The following is a 22329-nucleotide window of genomic DNA, read 5'->3' on the forward strand; positions in this document are numbered from 1 at the left end:
AGGAGGCGTTGCCCCATCACATGGGATCCGCGAGGCCACTGTAACCTGATTCACTTGGCCTGGGCCGGCCTGGGGCTGGCTGGGCTCCCGGCCTGCCTGACCTTTGTTTCTGCTGTCACTGGGGATTTCTGGATAGGATGGGGAGCAGGGATGCCGCAGAGGCAGCCCCTCCCTTCCCTCCCCCGAGAGCCGGACTCCTGTGCTCCAGAGTCTGCTGGGGGCCCAGGGAGCCCCCAGGGCATCGTGCTCGGTAGATCTGCCTGCCAAGCCCCTGGGGGTACAGGACCTGGGGGCTGCCAGGGGCAGGCAGTGTGACAGGACACCCCTGCAATGAACAGATGAGTCTGGAAGGAGACAAAGCGGGGCGGAGGGGTGACACATGGCCAGGAGGGGGTTTCTGAATCTCTCCTGCTGCTCAAGGGGCCTGAGTCCTCTAGGGCCTCACCTCGTAGACGGCCAGGTCTATCCCAGCGTAGGGGATGATCCCCAGCATGTTGGGAATATAGCCTTTGTAGAAGGCGGCCATGCCCTCTCTGGCCAGGATCTTCCTGGCGCAGTCCAGCATGCCTGAGTACTGGCCTGTTTTGCGCAGGGCCATCCGGGTCTTGAGGACCTGCAGAGCCCAACGGAAGTGACAGGAGTGTGAGCCCAGCCCACTCCGCACCCTCACCTCCACGCGCACTGCCCGCCCCAGGACCAACGTGGCCCTCACCTCCATCGGGTAGATGCTGCTCTGGGCAATGGCCCCTGCCAAGGACCCTGCCACAAGCCTCTCGTGAATCCTCAGAGTCTCCTGGTCACTCCCAATGAGACGCTTGATCTGGAACAGGGAGCAAACAGACTGATACCCTCCAGAGACCAGCATACCTGCTCCTGCCCCGCCCTTCCTCCCGGAGCCTGCCAGCTTTAGCCAAGACCTGCTGTCCCTGGCACTTTTGATGCTGCCCAGAAATGGAAGGAACTGCCCCCCCAGTGGAACTGGTTGGTGGCAGAGCTGGGGTCAGGCTCAGGCCTTCCTACCCCCCACCTGGCCCTGCTGTCCCTCAGGTACAGGGACTGGTTCCAGGTTCCAGGGAATCAACAGGGCAAGGACCTCATTCCAGAGGAAGCTCAGGAAGCAGCTGCTGATGGGTGACTCTCCTTGGGGAGCTGGGTCCTCACCTGTTCATAGGCCATGAACTTGATGGCCGACTCGGGGGCAATTTTGAGGACGTTGATGCCATTGCCGCGCCAGAGTGATTTGGCCCCTCCTTCTCGAATCATCTGGGTGAAGCCACCCACGATGCACATGTTGTTGCTGCGGGAGGCGTGGACCTGGGGGGGAAGGACAAGCGGTCAGGAGCTCAGCAGCCACAGGGCCACCGTTGCCTGACAAAGAGCCAAGATCGAGGTCGGCAGGCAGGCTCCGCCCTCGTGGTACTCTGAGGCCAGCTCGGTACCCTGAGAGTCTAATGTGGCTGCTCTAGGTCCCACTAGGTTCTGCTGTGCACCTGCTGGTGCCAACCCCACGCTAAACACCTCCACGAGGACTACTTTTTAAAAAGTTGAGCTTTTTGGACTTCCCTGGTGGCACAGTGGTTAAGAATCTGCCTGCCAAGGCAGGGGACATGGGTTCCAGCCCTGGTCCGGGAAGATCCCACATGCCGCGGAGCAACTAAGCCCGTGAGCCACAACTACTGAGCCTGCGTGCTACAACTACTGAAGCCCGCGCGCCTAGAACAGGGGCTCCGCAACAAGAGAGGCCACCGCAGTGAGAAGCCCGCGCACCACAACGAAGAGTAGCCCCTGCTCACTGCAACTAGAGAAAGCCCGCGTGTAGCAACGAAGACCCAACGCAGCCAAAAAATAAATTAAAAAAAAAAATTGAGCTTTTTACTATGGAAAATTTTCAAACATATATAAAAGTATAGAGGATTACATAATGAGCTTCCAGGAACCCATAATGAGCTTCAACCATCATCAAACCAGCCAACTGATGCCCCCCTCCCCCTGCTCCCCTCTCCCACCCCCATTAATTTAAAGCACATCCCTGGCGTTTTGTCATTTCACCCAAGGACAGCTTTTAATCTCTACAGCATTCCTGAGGATTCGGCTAAGAAAAACAAACTGATGCGGCAATTTGTTCGAACCCCTTAGTTTCCAGAGGAATAGAAGTCCTGGGTGTGAAGTGACTCGCCTGAGGTCACCCAGCTGGGACGGTGGGACCCCGGGTCGGGTCCCAGGCCCAGAGCTCGTCTTCCCGAACCACTGGCCTCCCTGATTCAGCACCAGAAGGGAGTTCTCATTCTTCCATCCATAGACCTCAAACCAAGGCAGGCCCAGGAGGCGCTGAGGGGGTAAGGAAAGGATGACACCTTTTCCGAGCAGGGTTCCTGGCACAAAAAGTGCCAGAACGCAGGTCAGGGGACAAGGGGGTGACTGGCCACTGTTCAAAAGACACCGGTGTGTCCTCTGGCAGCTCGATTTCACAACCTTGCTCCTGACTCGGGATCAGCATGAGCTGAACCTGCCCTGTGGACGTGGAGCTGGGTGCTCAGCCAAGGGAATGGTGTCCAGGCCAGGTGAGGATCTGCTCACACTATCCCCCACGTGGTGGCCTACGGGAGATGCGCCTAAGGAAACAGGTTCCTGCCACACCCCCGTTCTCACTGGGGTCATCTGCCCCCCAGGATGGCCCTGTAATGTGACTCCTGGCTTAAGGGCCTCAGATAAAATTAGATCAGGCCACCTAGGCCAGGATCTAATGTGCAAAAGGCCACCTAGGCCAAGATCTAATGTCACCCTTGTCTGAGCAATAATTCCAGTCTGATTTACTGGGTTAGAAAAGTGTAAGCCCCAAGCAGGGCCCCAGATAAGGGAGGGGAAACCAACCCACCAAAGAAACCCAAGGTGGAAACCAGGTAGCTTGGGGCCTGTTTTCCTGCGTACCTGCATGAGCACCTTGAGTCTGTCCAGGGGGGCCGTGCAGGTTCTCGATACGGCCCCCGCCCCACCGCCAGCCACCAGGTGTCTCCACCACATCCCCGTCTGCCTCTCCTCCACCGTGAACTCGTCGGGGACCGTCAGATTCTCACCCACATCGAAGATCTGTGAGGAAGACCAACAACGATAAATCTAGCAGGCTCCCGACGCCTGTGGCAGAACTGCCGGCAGACAGCGAGGTCCACAGCCTTCTGCCGCCTAGAATGGACCCCCCTACCCCTTCGCCATGTGGAGGCAGCAAAGCTCTGAGCTGTCTGTGGCCTTGGAGAGGCCCAGGTTAGAACTGAGAGCGCAGCTGGAAGAATGCAGGTAGAAAGCCACGCGGACAGCCCTTCGGGACACTGCCAGGGGCTCCTGCAAGAACAGCTTACAAAGGCACTTCAGCTGAGGATCACCAGGCTGGCTGTACTGGAAGGATCAAGTCAGGGATAAAAATTCTTCTGAAACCCGATGTGCAACCGGATCACGTTGGCAAAACATTATGCAAGACATCTGCAAACACGAGAGGGCTGTGCTGCCGGTGTAACGCCCTCTCCCCCAGGCGGCCTCCCGGCTCGGCAGGCGGAGCCAGCTCTGCTCAAAGCCCGGGGCTGCAGGCCAGACCCACGGGGCAGCGGCTCCTACCCACGGAGCGTCCACCTAATTTCACCCAACGAAGGTGCCAGGCGTCCCCTGAGGGCACCTCGGGAGACAGAGGAGGAGGAGCACCTGTGGCCTCCTCTTCTGGGGTCGACGGTCCGGGATGGATAAGACGGCCACCAGGCCAGGACCAGCAGAAGGGGATGCTCGTGCATGAAGGGGGCTGGCGGGCAGGGGGTCAATGGGGCCACTACCAGCGGGGGTGCAGGGCCCTGTGTGTTTCTGACCGGGGGTGGAAGAGCAGTGGGGAGGCATTCTCTGCCCATAGAGAGAAATGACACAAAAGCTGGGGTGGCCGAGGGGAGAAACTGAACAGCTCTGCTACTGGATCTCTACAGAGCCGCCCTCAGGAGGCTTTGGGAGCACAAGGAGGCTCAGGGCGAGGGTGCTTACAGTGGACCTTGAAGAACAGGCAGCACATGGGGACAGGAGGGCATGGTTTCTAGCAGAGGGAGCCCCGTGTTCGGGGCATGGGCGGGCCGTTCAGGTTGGCCGGCATGAGGGAGATGGAGGGAGCATGTGGAGGGCTGGCAGAGAAGTAGACAGCCCTGCCACTGAAGGGCAGGTGGGCTGGGAACCCTCACCAGGATGGGGGCCAATGCTGGGCGAAGGGGACGCTATGAACGGACGAGGGAGCAACCACCTTCCGGCCCCGGGAGCACGGGGCTCACCGTGGAATGCTTCCAGTACAGGATGATCTCAGGGATGTTTTCCACGGGATGCAGGAGGTGGTAGTCCCGCCACTCGTTCCAGTCGACGGTCATCGTGCCACCCTTGCCCATGCTGCAAGACAAACACGGGGGTCGCCCAGCTGTGAACAGGCCCCCCCTGTCAGCCGCACTTCCCACCTCTAGGGGAGCCGAGGGCAGGCGCGTGGCCACCAGGAAACCACAGAAGGTGCCTCTGCCCCGGAGGAGAAAAGGCCAGGTGGCTCCACATCCCACCTGGCACAAAAACGCGATTTAATGGCCCACGAGAACCTCGTTCTGATCGGGCACAGAGGTCAAGGAGAGAGGCGGTCCCGAGAGTGACACGGATACTTACTAGGTGACAGGGCCCCAGAAGTGGCCCGTTCGTATTCTGACAGACAGACAAAGATGCAGAGGAGAGAGGAGAAACAACACAAATAAGTGCTCTGAGCGGAGGTTAGTGACGCAAGCACATGCCACGACACAGCACGAGGACGCACCCTCCACGCGGACGGGAGCAAGGGCCAGAGGCTGCCGTCCCTGACCAGCCGGCTTTGGGCCCCTGGGACTTGGGGAGGCTCGGGAGGACAGGAAGTGGCTCTGGGGCTGTTCTGTGTGAGTTCCCAGCATAGCAACGATGCCAGTCCCCAGGACCACCCCTGGCCTGTGGGATGCCTTTTGGGGCAGCACATCTGAGCGCTGTGTTAAGAGGAAGTTCCCCACAGTGGAGGGCGGCCACGTGAGCCCTGCCCTTACACGACCGGGCAGAGAAGGGTGTTCCTTGCTGGCCTTTCACCTACTGAAATCCCCCACTAGTCTTCTCTCTTAGCAGGTGGCTGGCGCTCAGGCACTCTGCCAGGTGATCTGTGATTCTACCACCGGAGCTGACCAGGAACCCGGGGAGCGGCTGCTCTCTGGGAGGGGTTACTTATTCATCCCTTCCAACCACCAGAAGCCAAAGTTTGCGGAAACAGGGTCAATACAGTGAACGGCACGAGGGAGTGAGTCCAAGAAACTTTCTTTCGTCACACTTTTGTTAAACCAAACGCAGGGGCTGGCTACGCACTCACCTCTTGAGGATTTTTTCCGCCTGCTGTTCAGATATCTTGACTCCCAGGTCCCGCAGGGACTGCATGATCTCCTGCGCGTCGATCCGTCCTGGAACAACAAAGGCCGTGAGCCGGGAGCCAGCCCTGCGGAGAGGCCCAGGACCGCTGGGTCCGCCGCTGGCCCCCAGGGGCAATGCTCACCATCATTCTTCTTGTCCAAACTCTTGAATACCAGCCTCAGTTTCTTCTCATGATCTTGGAGATAATGGACAAACTCTTCAAAGTCTAGCTGCCCATCGAGGTCTTTGTCGCCAGCTTGTACAATTTTCTATAAAACAAAAGTAAGGTTTTGTCCTTCAGCTTTTCCTGTCCCTCGTGGTGTCCCGTTCCCAGGAAACAACTGCTCAACCATGAACAGAGGTTGACCCCATGACCCGAGACACTTCCCCTCCTCCACTCCCAGGGCCACCACCTGGATCCCCTAGGGCCGGCCAGAACCCAGCCAAGAGCCCGCCGTGTTTCCCTCATGAGCAAAGAGGAAAAAGAGCCTGCACGAGGAGCCCTTCTGACAGAGGCCGGCAGCGGTGGGCTTGGACTTCCACCAGGCCAGCTGCCCGGCTCCCCTGCAGCACTGTCCCTGGTGCCAGGCCTCAGCCCCACATGCTCTCTGCCCAAATGTGGGGTGGCCCTGGAGTTCCAGATTCCATCAGAAACTCTGCAGCTTGCTCTTTTTATCCCTAAAAGTGTCACCAGCCCAAGAACAATTGGGGGCGACCAAGGTAAAGGTACAGGGCAGAGCTGGCCCCTGCCAATGCCTGCTTGGCAGAAATACTGCCAGAGAGAACTCTGGAGGATGGAGAAGTGGTAAGAGCAGTGGGAACTGTTCTGGGGCCTGTGCTTGATGGCGCTGCCTGTCTCTGATCTCAGGGGAGCCAGATGCTATAACCAACCTCAGCTCCCTTAACCAGGCACTGAAAAGCAGGGCATCTCCACCTAGGACTAGTTCAGTGACCCAAGGAAGCTTTAAGAGACCCTTTCCTTGGCAGTGAGGTTCCAAAAATCTGCGCCTGTCCTTAGAGATGGGCTCTGTTCAGCAGCTGCAGTCTGTTTTGGATGCTCAGCAACTGGAACTTTTCCACAAAAGCACAAGCACTTGGTTTGTGCCCGGGGTCCTGCTAAATGCTTTACCTCTAGTAACCCGCTGAATCCTCACAAACAGGCCTAGGAGGTGGGTACTATCATTTCCCCCATTTTCCAGAGAAGGAAACAGAAGGTCACAGAGGTTTAGTAATTTATCCAAGGTCACACAGCTAGGGAAGTGGTGGGCAGGATTCAAGCCAGGCCTGATGGACTCCAGAGCCACCTCTCTATAGAGTCTGCTGCCATTCTAAAGGTTAATCTCAAGAAGGTGGGGAACATGCATGAGTCACTCCAACCCAGCAACACCCCAAAACTAGGACCATAAATCTCCTAAGGAAAATGGTTATAGTCTGTGTTGCCCAATTCTCTCAGCAAGAAATACAGTCACTATCCACAAACCAATGTGGGTTTCAAAGTCTTCTGAGCCAGCGGGTTTGGAAATTGATGGGCCATTGGCTAGCTGGTCCTCTCCAGATACTGTGTCACCTAACATGATCCAAAGAACAACGCAGGGAGGGTGTGGCTGGAATGTGAGACAGAGGCTGGCGCGCGTTCTATCAGCTGTCTGGAGTTATGTTAACTTCCTGCAGACATTTGTGCTCTCCACCAAAATACAGATTACATATAGGTTAGCACCCTAGATTTATGAGAGGAGCGGAAGTCAAATCTGCATGTCATTTAGAGAGGAGGCGAACACCGGGCACGAAGCTCGTTGGTATCTGGGTTGCTCTGGCACCAACGCGCTCCATGTGCCTTGTTGGGTGGGTGCCCGTGATACAGACAACTCAAGGACATGCGCATGCAGCTAATTTCAAAATATTCTAAGTCGTTGCTTCTACCTCAGTCCAGCCTCCTTCCTAGGATATGCAAATCACCACCCCCTGCGCACCATCTGACCTTCACTGCCATCGTGAGCACTGGGGGACAGCACAGGATCTGATTAACGGGGAAGTTGGGGTGTCCCTTTAGGAGGCAGGCGACCCCCTCAGACTCTAGCTGTTTCCCCATATTTAAAATAGTAATGACTTCTGCTGCCTCCTGCTCCAAAGAGACGCCTAGGAAGGTCCCCTCACCCCTGCCCGTGGGTTTGTTTCACCCAGGGCACAGCCTCCGCAGCCACGGTTCCAACTCCTGGGCCTCCAGTGAGGGGCCACTCCCCTCCCCTCCTGTCCCCCAGCTCAGAGAAAGCAGCTAGACTGTGCCCCCACTTCCCGGCCCTGCACTGCTTAGAGCCCCGCCCTCCGCAAGAAAATTCCTTTCCATCTCCCACAAGTGCCTTCCCTATAATTCCAGCCTTCCTTGGAAGTCACATGAGAGCCAGTCACTCCCGTGACGTACGTAGCCCTTTAGCTGCCTATAGTTACGCGACAGCTGGGGAAAAAACTGGCACGCTTAGAAATGGTGGGGACCTTTGAGGTATGCGGACCCTCTACCAGCTCATCCATTCACTCAACCAACACTGAAGAAACACCCGCTGCCTTCCGCGGTACAGACCTGCTTCCACTGGCGGTAGGTGGAGAACTCCTGGGAAGGGATAAAGACACTGAGTTTGAAGATGGACTTCAGCTCGGCGGGAAGCCCCTTGGACTCGAAGTACTGGAACTCGGTCTGGGCCTCCCCGATGAGGGGCACGTACAGGCACAGGCAGAGCATGCTGGTGGAGCTGTTTCGGGTGGCGTGGAGGCTGGAGAATGCTGCCCGGCCCAGCACACTTGCACAAGGTATGCTGAGACGCCGCTGTCATTGGCTGCCTCCACCCTGTCCTTTCACTTAATTGAAAAAAGTCTGCTCACTGTACCTCCCGCCCACAGCCAATGAGCACAGAGCCCGGCAAGGAGGCCTGCGTGGCCCGAGTGCAGAGGGATAAAGATCAGGACTGACGTCACCGGCTCCCCGGTTAACCCTTCGGAGACAGGCAGAGCATTCTGTCCTGCCCTGGGATCTGCCCCAGAAACCTTCACCCTCTGGCTGCCAATCCCGCCAAACCAACAGCCTTTGGCCTGTTTTTCCACAAGGTCCCCAAACGCGTCACACAGTACAGTGGTTTCTCTGCTTGGTAAATCATTCCCAGCAGAAAAATAAGTGGAGGTAGAGAATGAATCAATGCTCACCTGAAATGGCCCCGTTGCACTGTGAGGGTAGAAGTCAGTGGCGGGGAGGAGGTGGGGGGAGTAGTCCTGGAAGTAGCCCCCGGGGGGTGGGGAGGGGTCTTTCACTTGCAGGGGAGCTGCCCCTCAGCCGGCTGCCTGGGCCACACGGCCTTCCAGGCACAGCTCTGGCTGGCTCTAGTGACCTTCCCCAGGCCACCCTGCACATGAGCACCCCCTCTCCTGTAGGCTTTGCCTGGGGACCCCACAGCACCGAGAGGCTGAAATGATGGGGGCAGGAAGACGACACTCTAGGCCACAGGTCATTGTGCCGGGGCACTCCTCAGCAGCACCAATCTGGGGTCAGCCTGGGCCTCACTTAAGATCCACGGATGTGGTCTTCAGAGCCCACATTCATTCAGGACACCCTAAAGTTCAGTGCACCGGAGCTTTCTGGCCTACAACTGTGCTGCTCAATACTTTTGTTTTATTTTATTTTGCCATGCCATGCAGCATGTGGGATCTTAGTTCCCCGACCAGGGATCGAACCCGCGCCCCCTGAACTGGAAGCGTGGAGTCTTAACCACTGGACTGCCAGGGAAGTCCTCAATTTTAAATAAACTAAAATTCAATGAAACTAAAAATTCATTTCCTTGGTCGCATGGCCACACATTATTTCCATCCTCACAGAAAGTTCTAGTGAGCAACACTGCCCTAGAATGTCCCTTTTAGGTGAGGAAGAGAGGAAACTTCAGGTCTTGGAGAGTCAGGATCTGATCTTTATTTAAGGGCCATCCTGCCACCTCCACCTCATTCCTTCCCAAGGAAGATGTCAGATTCGTGCTGCAGAGGAAGAGCCCACGTCACAGAGATGAAAAAGGAATCCGTCTCGCTGTGTTCCATCTACAGTGCACCACCACTTCCTAATATAGACGAAACCTTGCGACCGGGATGGATTAAAAACAGATGGATATCACTTGGGGATCCACCAAAGTAAAAGGAACTTCTTAAATTCACTAAAAAGCTTTTTGTTAAGAACTTGAAAAAGGTTCTGAAAATAAGATGTTGATGCTTATATACATCATTATGAAACAGATTTTAATAACTTATATGATATTTCAGCCCTTCTAAAAGAGATCTGATGGTGAGTCTGTAAAAACAGGTCTTGGGCTGTTTCATCCATCCACTAGGGAGGATCCGAGGAGGTATCCAGAGGCAGCTCAGGATTATTCAGGCAAATTCCTGCTCAGCCGCCACCTAAATCCATGATACTCAGCTGTCTCTTAAGCTACCCAATCCAGAATGTTCTGCTTTAGGGCTATTTTTACGTACATCGTATCTCTACTGCTGGGGTCCTGAAGGCAGGGCCTTTGTACCTCCTTGCCTGGAATGAGCCCTTGCCTTGATCACGGAGGTGCCTGACATAAGCAGTTTCTGAATGAATGAATGAATGAATCGTGCTTGGCAGGCCTCTGAGACCCCAAAAAACAAACATGACCACTCTTGATGAAGACCTTAGGTTTGGTTTCCCAAGTGCCAGCAAACAGAGTCCTCAGGGTATTTTGTCCACCTCAACTCAAAAAGATACTGTATTATTATTTTTATTTTAAAGGAAGGTCACATTTATAAATAAAAGAGCTGAATTTTAAATGCTGATCTTCCTTTTTAAAATTATTCATGACTGCTTCCGAAACGAAAACAAATTACACAGATCTGTTGAAGTGTCTCATTTCAATGACAACTGCAGTCCTTCCAATACAAAATGGCAAATATTTTGACTGAATAAATAAGTTGTTCAATTGGAGATGTTCCTTTCCTACTAAACTATGTTTTTCAAATAATGTTGGTAAACATAATTGTACCACTGAGGGTTTTTTTTTTTTTTGGTACCATTGAGTCGTATGATGTATTTACAAGACAAATCTGAGAAGAGATTTGAAAACAATACCAAATGAAAGTGAAATCAACATTCAATATATAAGAAACAATTATTAAAGCATTATCAAACAAGGGCAACTATCTTCTAGAATAAACAGAATGGAATGTCCTTGATTATAACAGAGCTCATTACTCTACAGACCAATGCTATCACAGGGCCAGGAAATGTTCTCTGAAAAGTCCTGCATGTGCTTGTCAAGATGCTATTTTACAACGCTTACATTAATTGTATCCCAATGTTAATCTTTAAGGGCTCCAACGTATTTCTATTTTGCAACTGTGTTTGAGTCCAACAGAATGTCTTCGTTGGACAAACATAAACTGGCGTTTGCTTATTTATTTAAACCACCCATCTTCCTGAGTTGCATAGGTCATGCAGAACTCTGTTGTCATACAGAAACCTCTACTTCTCAGTTGAGCCGATCTCCAGGCACCTGGTGTCCAAGGCGAATGCTCTCTCCCTGGAATTACAGACACTGGGCCCCAGAGGGGCCCTGGGGTCATCTCTGAATCTCCGAGATGAAGAAACAGACCGGGAGAGGCCACCTGGTTTGCCCAGGCCCCAGAGCCAGTTGGCGGAGGCTCACCAGAGCCTGGCTCCTGTTACAATGGCCACTTAAAACAGCATCCAAGCCTGACACTGCCATAAAGAGATTTTAGAATTCAGCTTCCAAAGAACACTTGTCAGCCTGACCCTGAGAATTACAGTGAGCAGTACCTCACATGGGAAGGCAGCAGATGCGGGGGAGTAATGTAAGCCTTAGCTAAAAAAAAAACCACACAAAAAAATGTATCTGTTACAGCTCTGAACACATACGTGAGAAATACAAATAAGGAAGAAGAATATGGCAGGGCTCAGGACTTCCCTGGCAGTCCAGCGGATAGGACTCCGCGCTTCCGCTGCAGGGGGCACGGGTTCTATCCCTGGCTGGGGAACTGAGATCCCGCATGCCACGTGGCGTGGCCAAAAAAAAAGTTCATAAAGCAGGGCTTGTGCTCCGTTCCTGATGTTTCACACCAGGTCCCGGTGCTCCTGGAGGCCTGAGTAAAGTACTCTCTCCCACTCCTGGCATCGACACGTCTTCTCTGCTATCTTTACCTGTTCTAATTTTGTGACCCAGATCTACTTTTGTTTCCTTTCTTCCAATGTCCAGTCCTGTAACAACTAGTACTCAGAAACAATGGCAGCCACTCCAGATGCCTTAGAATTCAGTAGCATTCGATTTCCCTTAATCTGCTAAGTAGCAGTTCCTCTCACAAGCATCTTCTCACCCTCAGATCTGCGCATGCCCCCACCCCACCAGCTTTCCTTGTTCTACCACTGTTTCATGCCAAAGATCCCCGTAAGTGCCGGAATACCATGAGTAAGAACAGGGCAGGTAGAGTACCTCTGGGAGTGTGGCATTAGCTCATACAGTATTTCCACCGCCCCGCCTCCGCCAATGACTCAGACCAAGCCAAAAATATTAATATATTGCCAGCATCCAGCTATTCTAGCCCCACCCACCCGTAAGGCCCTCGAGCCTCATTTGCTGCTGTAGCCGTAGTGTCATTTGATGATCGGGTTGCCATGACAGCCCAGTGGAGCCGGTTTCCAATGAAACCTGCCTGCACTTGGCAATTAGACACACAATGAGCAAAATTCTCTGAGGTTCTGAGAAGACGGCCCCTCAGGATTTGAAAGCTTGAATGCCGCTCAGGGCACCTCCCACTCCAGACTAATGGCTTTCTTCTCCAACTGCAGATCGACTGTAAGACAAAGATAAAGGGGGAAACTGGAACAGTTCCGAGAATAAAAGCTTGCCGGAACCTGACTCACCAGCAGACATATTTAAGAGAGAAATGAGAGTCGAACAAAGTAGCGCCACTGGGAAGCTGAGAAGGTTGAGAACCAAAGTGAACGTCTCTACGAGGTTTCCATGAGGATGTGGCCGCGTCTGCCGGAGAGAAATGGCGAGCCAGGCCCCACCGGCCTGCGATCCCAACCTCCAACCCCTACCTTCAAGAGCAGCTGTGCTGGAAAAGGACGCACGCTGCTGAAACACTCTTCCAGTTCTTAGTTTGTCTGCCTTTAAAGGGTCCACACCGCCCAGATGTGCTTTCTTGCTTGTTTCAAACCAAACCAGCTGACGCACCTCCCTCTTGGGGCTCCCCACACCCCCAGGCAGCTGATCCATCTCCCTTCTGGGGAGAAGTGTCAGTGAGAGGTGTGGGTCTCAGGTTCAGCCTGCCTTGCTCCCGATTCTGTAGGCCAGGAAAGAAGCCGGTCAGAACAGTCCTGATGCCAGGCCAGCCCAGGGGGAGGGCTGGCAAGAGCTGCCAGTCGGTGTGAGTCTGGGAAGTGGAGCAGTTAATTATTAAAGTCAAAAGTGGGTGAATTTAAAAGGAGCCAGCCAGTCCCTTAAGCCCTTGGCCATAAGGCAAGCAGTTCTGGAGATAAAAGTTCCTCATAATAGATAACACCACGGCCATTTCCGAGCTCCTGTAAAATGATCAAAAGGTAGAAAGCGACACCTCTCACATCTCAGGCGCAGTACAGATGCCGAGACCTATGTCGCCCTGGATGAGCCCATCACAGACTAAGGATTCTCCTCAACGCTTAGCCTGAAACCACTGCAAAAGTTGTTGCATCAAAAGTCCCTCCCAGGGCTTCCCTGGTGGCACAGTGGTTGAGAGTCCGCCTGCCCATGCAGGGGACACGGGTTCGTGCCCCAGTCTGGGAAGATCCCACATGCCGCGGAGTGGCTGGGCCTGTGAGCCATGGCCACTGAGCCTGCGCGTCCGGAGCCTGTGCTCCACAATAGGAGAGGCCACAACAGTGAGAGGCCCGCGTACCACAAAAAAAAAAAAAAAAAAAAAAGTCCCTCCCACTGAGCAAAGGAAAAATGAACATCCATTTCTTAAATGCAGTAGTTCAATTCAGCAGAACCTTTTTTGGACTCTACAGTGTGCCACACACAGGGCAAATTCTCCTTCCTTTTTCCAGTTGATTTTTATCCTGAGAAAGGAGAAAAGATTCAAAATAACCAAGCCTCAGGAGGTGAACAAGGTTCTCCTACCCCAGGCAGGAGAAATCACAGCCAAATAGCCTTTCTGTTCTAATCCTGAGAACTCGACTGGTCCCATTAAAAACGGCTTTCTTAAGGGAAGATGAGGGCAGTACATGGCAAAGTTCCAGGTAGACTGAAATGAAATCTCACCTGTACCCCTTCTTAACTGTTTAATCCCAGGCAAATTACTTAACCTTTCTGCACCTCAGTTTCCTCATCTGTGAAATGGGGGTGCTACCACTTACCCTGGTTCTTGTGAGGATCAGATGACATAACCCACGCTCAGGGCACGAAATGGATGGAAGGCCCCAGCGCTCAGCAGACCTGCAGACCCGTCAGGAGCGCCGGCCTCCGTGCACTGAGACTCCAGCCTCCACTCTGCCTCATCGCTCCCTTTCTTCCAGAAAGAAAGGCAAGACGGGTCCCCTGCCCACCAAGGCAGAGGGTCTGACCTTTGGGATGCAGGGCAGGCTGGTCCTCCCCGGCTCCCGGCAGCCGGGTTCACCTTTGAAGGTTTGCTCTGTTGCCGCTGAGCTCTGTTCTCCCTGTGCTGTTTAAACAGGCTAAGACCTAAGACACGGTGAATTGTTGGTCCCTGCCTTTCAAATGGCTTTCTGGGGCCAAAGAGACAAATCCTAAGGTAAATCTTCCATTGCATTCAACCTTCCTTCTTCAAATGGCCGCACTGAAGTGGTCACAATAGGGTAATAAAGCTTTTGCAGTGGCCACAGAGAGATTCTGGATTGGAGTTGGGCTTCTTCATTGTCTAACACTTCTCCCCAGGCCCCCGGTACCAAACGGATTCATTCATAAGTCCTCTCTTCCTCCCCCACACTCCAGCTTTTTCCAGGAAAATGATCCTAGGCTAGCCCCTAACCTAGGAGGTCCTCTCGACATTGCCATTACCTTTGGAAACTGCTCTGCGGGTCCGACCACCAGCAAGATGGTGGGTCTCTTTTCCGTGGCCTCAGCCCTTCCGTCCTGTTTCCCCAAAAAGCTTGGCATCTGGGCTCCTCGCGCCGGAGCCGGGGTGCCTCTGACTTCATTCCCGCTCCCCTCTCTGGAGCCTTGGCACCTGGCCCTGGGGAAGAAGCTAGACAGAAAATGCCACAGCATCTGCAACATCACGGCTTCCTCCCCACGTCGCCGACGGTGACCGTTCACTTTTGAGGAGGGACGTGACCACAATACCAAGGGTCTCTGGCTACACAGCTGCTTGGACGACTAGCCTGGGGAGTTGTAAGGCTGGCAGCTCTGTATGCAGTGGCTGTTTCCTGCCTTCTCAAATTTGCTAGCACTGCTGTCGTGCCTGGCCTGAGAAGCAGCTCACTCTGAAAGCCCCGCCGGGTCGCTGACAACGAGAGAGCAGCTGGAGCTTCTTCAATAAAAACTCACTTTTGCAGGTGGACGGTGATCAAATGCTTGGCTTTTTGGAAAAAGGAAAAAGCGATAGCCCAACAGACCTCTCCCGGAGGCAGAAGCAACTTCGAGCTCCCAATTATTCCGCTGTCCTCGCTCAACTAATGATCATCACGCAAGTGAGGACCCGAGCATCCAGCCTGCATTCTCACTGCAGCAGGGCGCGGCCAATCACCTCTGCCGACACTACCGAGTTCATTATCGCCACCAGCAACATCCCTCCAATCACAGCCGACCGATTCCCTGCATGCAGCCGGCAGTTCTGCAGGGAGGTGCCCGCGGTCACCTCCAGAGGAGCTTCCAGTCTCGCAGAATCCACCTTGAGCTGGCTGGTCCTCAAGAGTCCAACTTCCTTCTCTCCACCTAGCTGTTTCCGGGATGACATTCCCCATCAAGTGTAGCACAATCAAGAGATCCTGGCAACACTTCCTAAGACATCTAGCAACACTTTCCCTTGTTCCATTATCCCATTCTCTGCAACTGTGTGTAGTAACACAATGCACACCATATCATAGCCACTCCTCTGTGTCTCGCTCTGGGGACAGGGACCAAGTCACAGATCTTTCTACCCTTAGTACCCAGAACCAGGCACAGACGAAGTCTGTGGACTGAAATGAGTAAATGATCATGAATAAAAGGGAATTAATCTTTGGTCATTTGTTTCTTAATTTACTGGCAGACAAATGCAGTGCCGGGTCATCCCTCACAAAGGTAACCCTTTGATACGGTGTTCACAGCCATTATTTTGAAAACAAACACAGCATGAAAAAAGCTTAATCGCCTGTGTTGGGGAGAGTATGGAGAAACATATACCCTCATACGCTGCTATGAGAGTGTAAATCAGTATAATCTCTCTGGAGAGCAATTTAGTCACAGCTACCAACATATCAAAAGCACAAATGCTCTGACACAGCAATTCCAATTTAGTGATTTATCCTGCAGATAGATGTCCACATGTGGGAAATCACACATACATATGTGATATATATGGGATACATACGTGTGATAAAATAGAAGGATATTTTTTGCAGCCTGATTTACAATAGCACAGGTTTGGAAACAATGTAAAATTCTTTAGAAGGGGAGTAGGCCGTAAATTAATGCACAACCACAATGGAGCCCTAGGCAGCTGTCAAGAAGAGTAAGGCAGCTCTACACCTACTGTTATGGAATGACTTGAAAATATCTTGTTAGATGAAAAGAGCAAAAAGGCGCAGAAGAAAGGGGAGAGTTTGCTGCCATCTACTTCTAAGCTTGTGTACGTGAAGAATCTCTCTGGAAAGACAAACTAAAATTAAAGAGACGGTTTGGGGTGGGGTGGGGGGTAACTTGGGGGTTTGAAGGAAGAAAGATAGATGGGAGGTTTATTTTCATTGAATATCCTCTTATATCTGGTGAAACCAAATCATGAGCATGTATGACCAGGCACACATATGTGCATACATACAACCGTTATTTAAAAAGAAAACATGACAAGGGAAAGCAAGACGGCATGCTTGTTTGAAAGCTGAGGAACCCGCATCAGTTGCCTTCTCACTGGATAGACAGAACAACTTTACCTGGAAGCAGTTTTGTGTGTTGATTAAATGTCTAGTCTTTGGAGCCAGACCCCAGGTTCAATCCTGGCCATCACTTACTGGCTGTGTGATCTTGGTCAAGTTACTTTACCTCTCTGTGTTTTAATAGCCTCATGTGCAAAATGAGGATAGTAACAGAACCGTATCATTACTTCACAGAGTCGGTTAAAGACTAAATGAAATAATGTACAAAGCTCTTAGAACAGCACATATTAGCTATTTTATCTAGAAAATGATTGTGAGGGACTTCCCTGGTGATCCAGTGGTTAAAACTCCACGCTTCCACTGCATGGGGCATGGGTTTGATGCCTGGTGGGGAAACCAAGATCCCACATGCTGTGTGGTGCAGAAACAAAAGAAAGAAAGAAAAAGAAAAGAAAATGATTGTGAGTTCAGGGTCTTCCCTGGTGGCACGTTGGTTAAGAATCCACCTGCCAATGCAGGGGACATGCGTTCAAGCCCTGGTCCGGGAAGATCCCACATGCCACGGAGCAACTAAGCTAGTGTGCCACAACTACTGAGCCTGCACTCTAGAGCCCGTGAGCCACAACTACGGAGCCTGTGTGCCAAAACTACTGAAGCCCGGGCGCCTAAAGCCCATGCTCCACAACAAGAGAAGCCACTGCAATGAGAAGCCCGCACACTGCAACGAAGAGTAGCCCCTGCTTGTAGCAACTAGAGAAAGCCCACATGCAGCAACAAAGACCCAACACAGCCATGAATAAATAAATAACTAAATAAACAGAAAATGATTGTGAGTTCATAGAAATAAATAGCTTTAATACTAAAGAAGAGCCAGTCCAGAGCAAAAATCCCTATATAAATGAGTAATCCTTTAGTGAAAATTAATCTTTTTTTAGGCACTGAAAATCTGGTGAGTTGGGGGAGATGGTGATGTTTTAGGCCCCCATGTACAAACATGAGATAAATCCCTTATTGAGTAGCTTACTGGCTTTTCATTTAATGGACTACTCTGTACCACGGAACTGAGTTATGAACTCGGGGGGTTCCAGCCAAGATGGAGTAACAGGAACCAGTTCACCTTCCTGCCTGTAACAACATAAATTTCTGAAAAAACAAATTAAATTTCTGAAACCCAGTGATAAAAAGGAAAATTTTAAAAGCACCTTAAGAAAAAGACCCACTACAGAAGAACAAAAACAAGAATGACAGGGGGCTTTCCATCAGAAACTGTTAATCCAGAATTCTATACCTAGAAAAATACCTTCCAAAAGGAAGGCAAAATAAACACTTTTCAGACATACAAAAGCTGAAAGAATTTACCACCAGCAGATCTGCATTACAAGAAATGTTAAAGGAGTCCTTCAGATAGAAGAAAAATGATAACCAGATGAAGAATGGAATGAAAGGAATGAAGAGCACTAGAAATGGTAATTGTGTGGGTAGACAGAAAGAACTTTTTTCTTATTATTTAAATCTCTTTCAAAGATAAGTGACAGTTGGGACTTCCCGCAGTGGTTAAGAATCCGCCTGCCAATGCAGGGGACTTGAGTTCGATCCCTGGTCTGGGAAGGTCCCACATGCCATGGAGCAACTAAGCCCATGAGCCACAACTACTGAGCCTGCGCTCTAGAGCCCGTGAGCCACAACTACTGAGCCCACGTGCCACAACTACTGAAGCCCGCGTGCCTAGAGCCCATGCTCTGCAACGAGAGAAGCTACCGCAATGAGAAGCCCGTGCACCACAATGAAGAGTAGCCCCCACTCGCTGCAACTAGAGAAAGCCCGCGCGCAGCAACGAAGACCCAACGCAGCCATAAATAAATAAATTTATTTTAAAAAAAGATAAGTGACAGTTTAAAGCAAAAATAAAACAATATATTGTGGGTTTATAACATACGTAGAAGTAAAAATGTATAAGAACCATTGCACAAAGGCTGGGAGGAAAGAAATGAAAGCATACTGTTTAAGATTCTTAAACTATTTATAAAGTTGTATAATATCAGTTGAGGTAGGCTGTGATAAGTTAAAGATGTATATACTATAATTCCGAAAGCTACCATTAAACAGAGAGAGAGTTATAGCTAGTAAGCTAACAAGAGACAAAATGGAATCATAAATAATATTCAAGTGACCCAAAAGAAGGCAGAAAGAGAAAGGCAACACAGAACAGATGGCGCACATAGAAAACAAACAGTGAGAAGGAAGATTTACACCCAACCAAACCAATAACAATAGATGTAAATGGTTTAAACATCTCAATTCAAAGGTAGAGATTGTCAGGTTGGATTAAAAAAAGCAAAATCTAGCTATACGTTGTCTATAAGAAACACATTTTAAATATAAAGATACAAGTAGGTTAAAAGTAAAAGAATGGACATAACAATCCTAAATGTTTTTGGACCACATTACAGAGCTTCAAAATACTGGAAGCAAAACCCAACAGAACTGCAAGGAAAAGGAGACAAATCCACAATTATAGTCCGATCTTAACACCCTCATCTCAGTAAATGGTGGAGCAAGGAGGTAGAAAATCAGTGAGGACATGGAAGACTGGAACAACACTAGCTATCTACCAACTTGACCTAACTGGTCTTTATAAAACACTTCACCGAACAAGACTAGAAAGCACATTCTTTTCAAGTACACACAGAACATATTCTGGCCCATAAAACAAGCCTCATTAAATGTAAAAGGATTCAACTTGCACAAAATGCTTTTTGACCACAGTGGAAATTAACCTAGAAATCAATGACAGAAAGGTATCTGGGAAATTCCTAAATATTTAGAGATGAAATAACACAATTCTAAATAATCCATGTGTCAAAGAAGAAATCAAAAGAGAAATTAGAAAGTATTTTGAATGGTGTGAAACCACAACACAGCAAAACTTGTGGGATGCAGCCAGAGCAGGACTTAGAAGGGAATACCTACATCAGAAAAGAGAGGTATCAAATCAATGACCTCAGTTTCCACCACAAGAAACCAGAAAAGAACAAATTAAACCCAAAGTCAGCAGAAGAAAAGAAATAATAACTAGGCGAGGAAGAGACCAGGACTTATTTATCCTAAAATCTCCCTTGACCAGCACCTAAGACAGTGATCAATGAAAATCGATTCAATTTGCACACTTTGCCGATATTTTTATTTTAAAGCACCTCTGGTTTCCTTGTGGGTTAATGCAGTACATCTCTTTCCTTACACCACAGCATCGCCTAAACCACCAGTATCTGGTAGAGATCATTAGTTTCTTTTGTTATTACTATAATACAACTCCACCTCACTTAACTTTCTTGGGTATGAGGGACCACCCATATCCAGAGACAGGGCTGGCAAGTATAACCCTCCAGTAACTGCAGATTTATAAACAACCACAGAACCTGGTTAAGCTGAGGGTAAATAATCACCTGCAGAAAAAACCCACTCTTCCAAGAATCTAGAAAATAGAGACTTGGGGATAAAACTGTGTCACAGGATCTCCCGTACTTTTCAGAGAAAACAAATTCTAATGGAATGAACCCCCGGCGGGAACCCATTCCAAATTATCCTGATGAATTGCCCAGGGTATAAAAGCCCCTGGGACATCACACAGAAGGACAAGTGGAGATTCCTGAGGGCGTCTTATAACAGGGCAGAGAGCTCTCCCCATGTCCGCTGTTTACAAGTTTCACTACCTACTACCCATCTATCTATCTCAGAATTACAATTAGCATTCAGAAGAGATGTTGTCAAAGGGAAGACCACTAAGACTTTCTTTTTTAACTGAAAAATGAAGTCAGATTTTATGTGACAGAGAGCCAAATGGACTTGATTTGAAAATGAAGACTGGCTTGGCCAATAGGTTATATGGAAGGCATTTTCCATAAATTGGATGAGTCAAATCTGCAAAACTCTAAGGTTTTGATCAAAACCAAAACCGACAAACTAAAACATTTAAAGGCAGATACACAGTATGCCAGAAATTATATCCTCTGCAGCTATTAAACTTATGACAAAAACGTTTAGATGTCAACTTAACGTGCAACGGGGTACACTGTTTTTTAAAATCCTTTCCGGGGACTTCCCTGATGGTCCAGTGGTTGAGAAACTGCCTTCCAACGCAGGGGACGCGCGTCCGATCCCTGGTCGGGGAACTAAGATCCCACATGCTGTGGGGCAACTAAGCCCACGCGCCGCAACAAAGATCCTGTGTGCCGCAACGAACACCCGACGCAGCCAAATAAATAAATAAATAAATATTTTTTTAAAAAAAAGAAAAGAATGAAAGAAAAAAATAAAAAATAAAATCCTTTTCGGATGGTACACGAGCAAAAGAGTTTGAAGGATCTCTTTATACATTGGTAGTAACGATTTGTTATTTCAAAGGCACCACTGTGGCAGGTGACTATCCTTCTCTGAAATAAGTCAACCGGAGAATTTAAACAGTTAGATCCTGGGTGCTGTCCTGTGCCGTCCCATGGCAGCAGGGGTTTCAGGATGTCAGGCAGGACTATTAAACAGCCTCATGCCCTCGACTCAGCCCACAATTAGACAATGAAGAGGAGCCAGGCACCAGCCTCATGTGGCACTGAAGACGACAAAACTGCAGTAATGAAAAAGGTGAAATCCCCTAATCTATTTCCATTTTAGGAAGTAAAACCAGAAAATCTAGCTTTGGCCAAAACTCCCTGAAGGGGACTCCTGTGACTGTGGAAAAGAGAAGTGCCCCACAGAGAAAACAGTCTCTTGGACGCTTATTTATTCCTGGTGAAAAGCCAGTCTCCATTGAGGTCCCAAGTTCAAGGTCAATGCCTGTTAACAAAGATGCCTTTTTCTTTTCTCTAAAAGAAAGTCAGGGGCTTCCCTGGTGGCGCAGTGGTTAAGAATCCGCTTGCCAATGCAGGAAACAGAGGTTCGAGCCCTGGTCTGGGAAGATCCCACATGCCGCTGAGCAACTAAGCCCGTGCGCCACAACCACTGAGCCTGCGCTCTAGAGCCCATGAGCCACAACTACTGAAGCCTGCGTGCCACAACTACTGAAGCCCGTGCTCTGCAACGAGAAGCCCACGCACCGCAACAAAGAGTAGCCCCCGCTCGCCACAACTAGAGAAAGCCCGTGTGCAGCAACGAAGACCAAAGGCAGCCAAAAATAATAAATAAATTAAATAAATAATTTTTAAAAAAATAAAAGAAAGTTAGGGGTGTACAAAATTAACCTGATTTTAAGTATAGGATTTTGAGATGTAGCACATAAATTAAAGATCTGTATAAACAAGAGACCACGTAGAAACACAGCATAATTTCTCTTCTTTTTCTGCTCTTATAGGAGTCTGATTCTCCTTTCAGATTAGATAGATGCCAAGGCGGGCAGGGGGAGAATATGGTATCGAGGCCGGCATGTAAACACCCAACCACCTTAAATGATCAGAATTTCCCAACCAACCCCAAATTGACCCGTGGGAGCCAAACCACTGGTTCATGTTCAGCCCGCTTGTGGCAGCCACGCCTTCCTTATTCGCTCTTTCTCTGCTCCCACGTGAAAAGGCAAACTAGCAGATTTATTATTAAAGCAACACTAAATGTTTGTGGTTTCTTAAAGCTGATTTCAGGATCACACTCTAAAACTGAGATCATCTGAATGAGTGAGAATGGAGCTGTCACCAGCTGCTTACTCTGTCCTGGGGGAGGACCTCAGAGAGAAGAGCCCAGACACAGGCTTGAAGCCCAACGGATGGACAGCTGCCTTCAGCAAATACACATCAGAGCTGCTCAGGGTGTGAAGGGCATCTGTGCAAGAATGACTGGTTTATATCGTCAGC

General features: G+C 50.1%; 1 protein-coding gene across 9 annotated transcripts in view; it reads right to left on the minus strand.

Annotated features, from left to right (window-relative positions):
• Positions 1–22329, minus strand: part of SLC25A25 (solute carrier family 25 member 25) — a gene marked incomplete at its 5' end in the record, with an annotated part of 32442 nt that overhangs the window by 2441 nt on the left and 7672 nt on the right. The window contains 9 exons of one of the 9 annotated variants that reach the window (XM_081236749.1): positions 446–613; positions 713–820; positions 1162–1314; positions 2929–3087; positions 4293–4404; positions 4666–4701; positions 5381–5468; positions 5561–5687; positions 14481–14699. In XM_081236749.1, the coding sequence (XP_081092875.1) occupies positions 446–613; positions 713–820; positions 1162–1314; positions 2929–3087; positions 4293–4404; positions 4666–4701; positions 5381–5468; positions 5561–5687; positions 14481–14699 (1170 nt within the window). Of the gene's footprint in view, positions 1–445; positions 821–1161; positions 1315–2928; positions 3088–4292; positions 4405–4665; positions 4702–5380; positions 5469–5560; positions 5688–7993; positions 8403–14480; positions 14700–22329 lie in introns of those variants that run through there. The other 8 variants (XM_081236747.1, XM_081236748.1, XM_081236745.1 and 5 more) reach the window with 8 other exon arrangements.

Source organism: Mesoplodon bidens (genome assembly GCF_964165515.1).
Source record: "Mesoplodon bidens genome assembly, chromosome: 6".
NCBI classification, from domain to species: Eukaryota; Metazoa; Chordata; class Mammalia; order Artiodactyla; family Ziphiidae; genus Mesoplodon; species Mesoplodon bidens.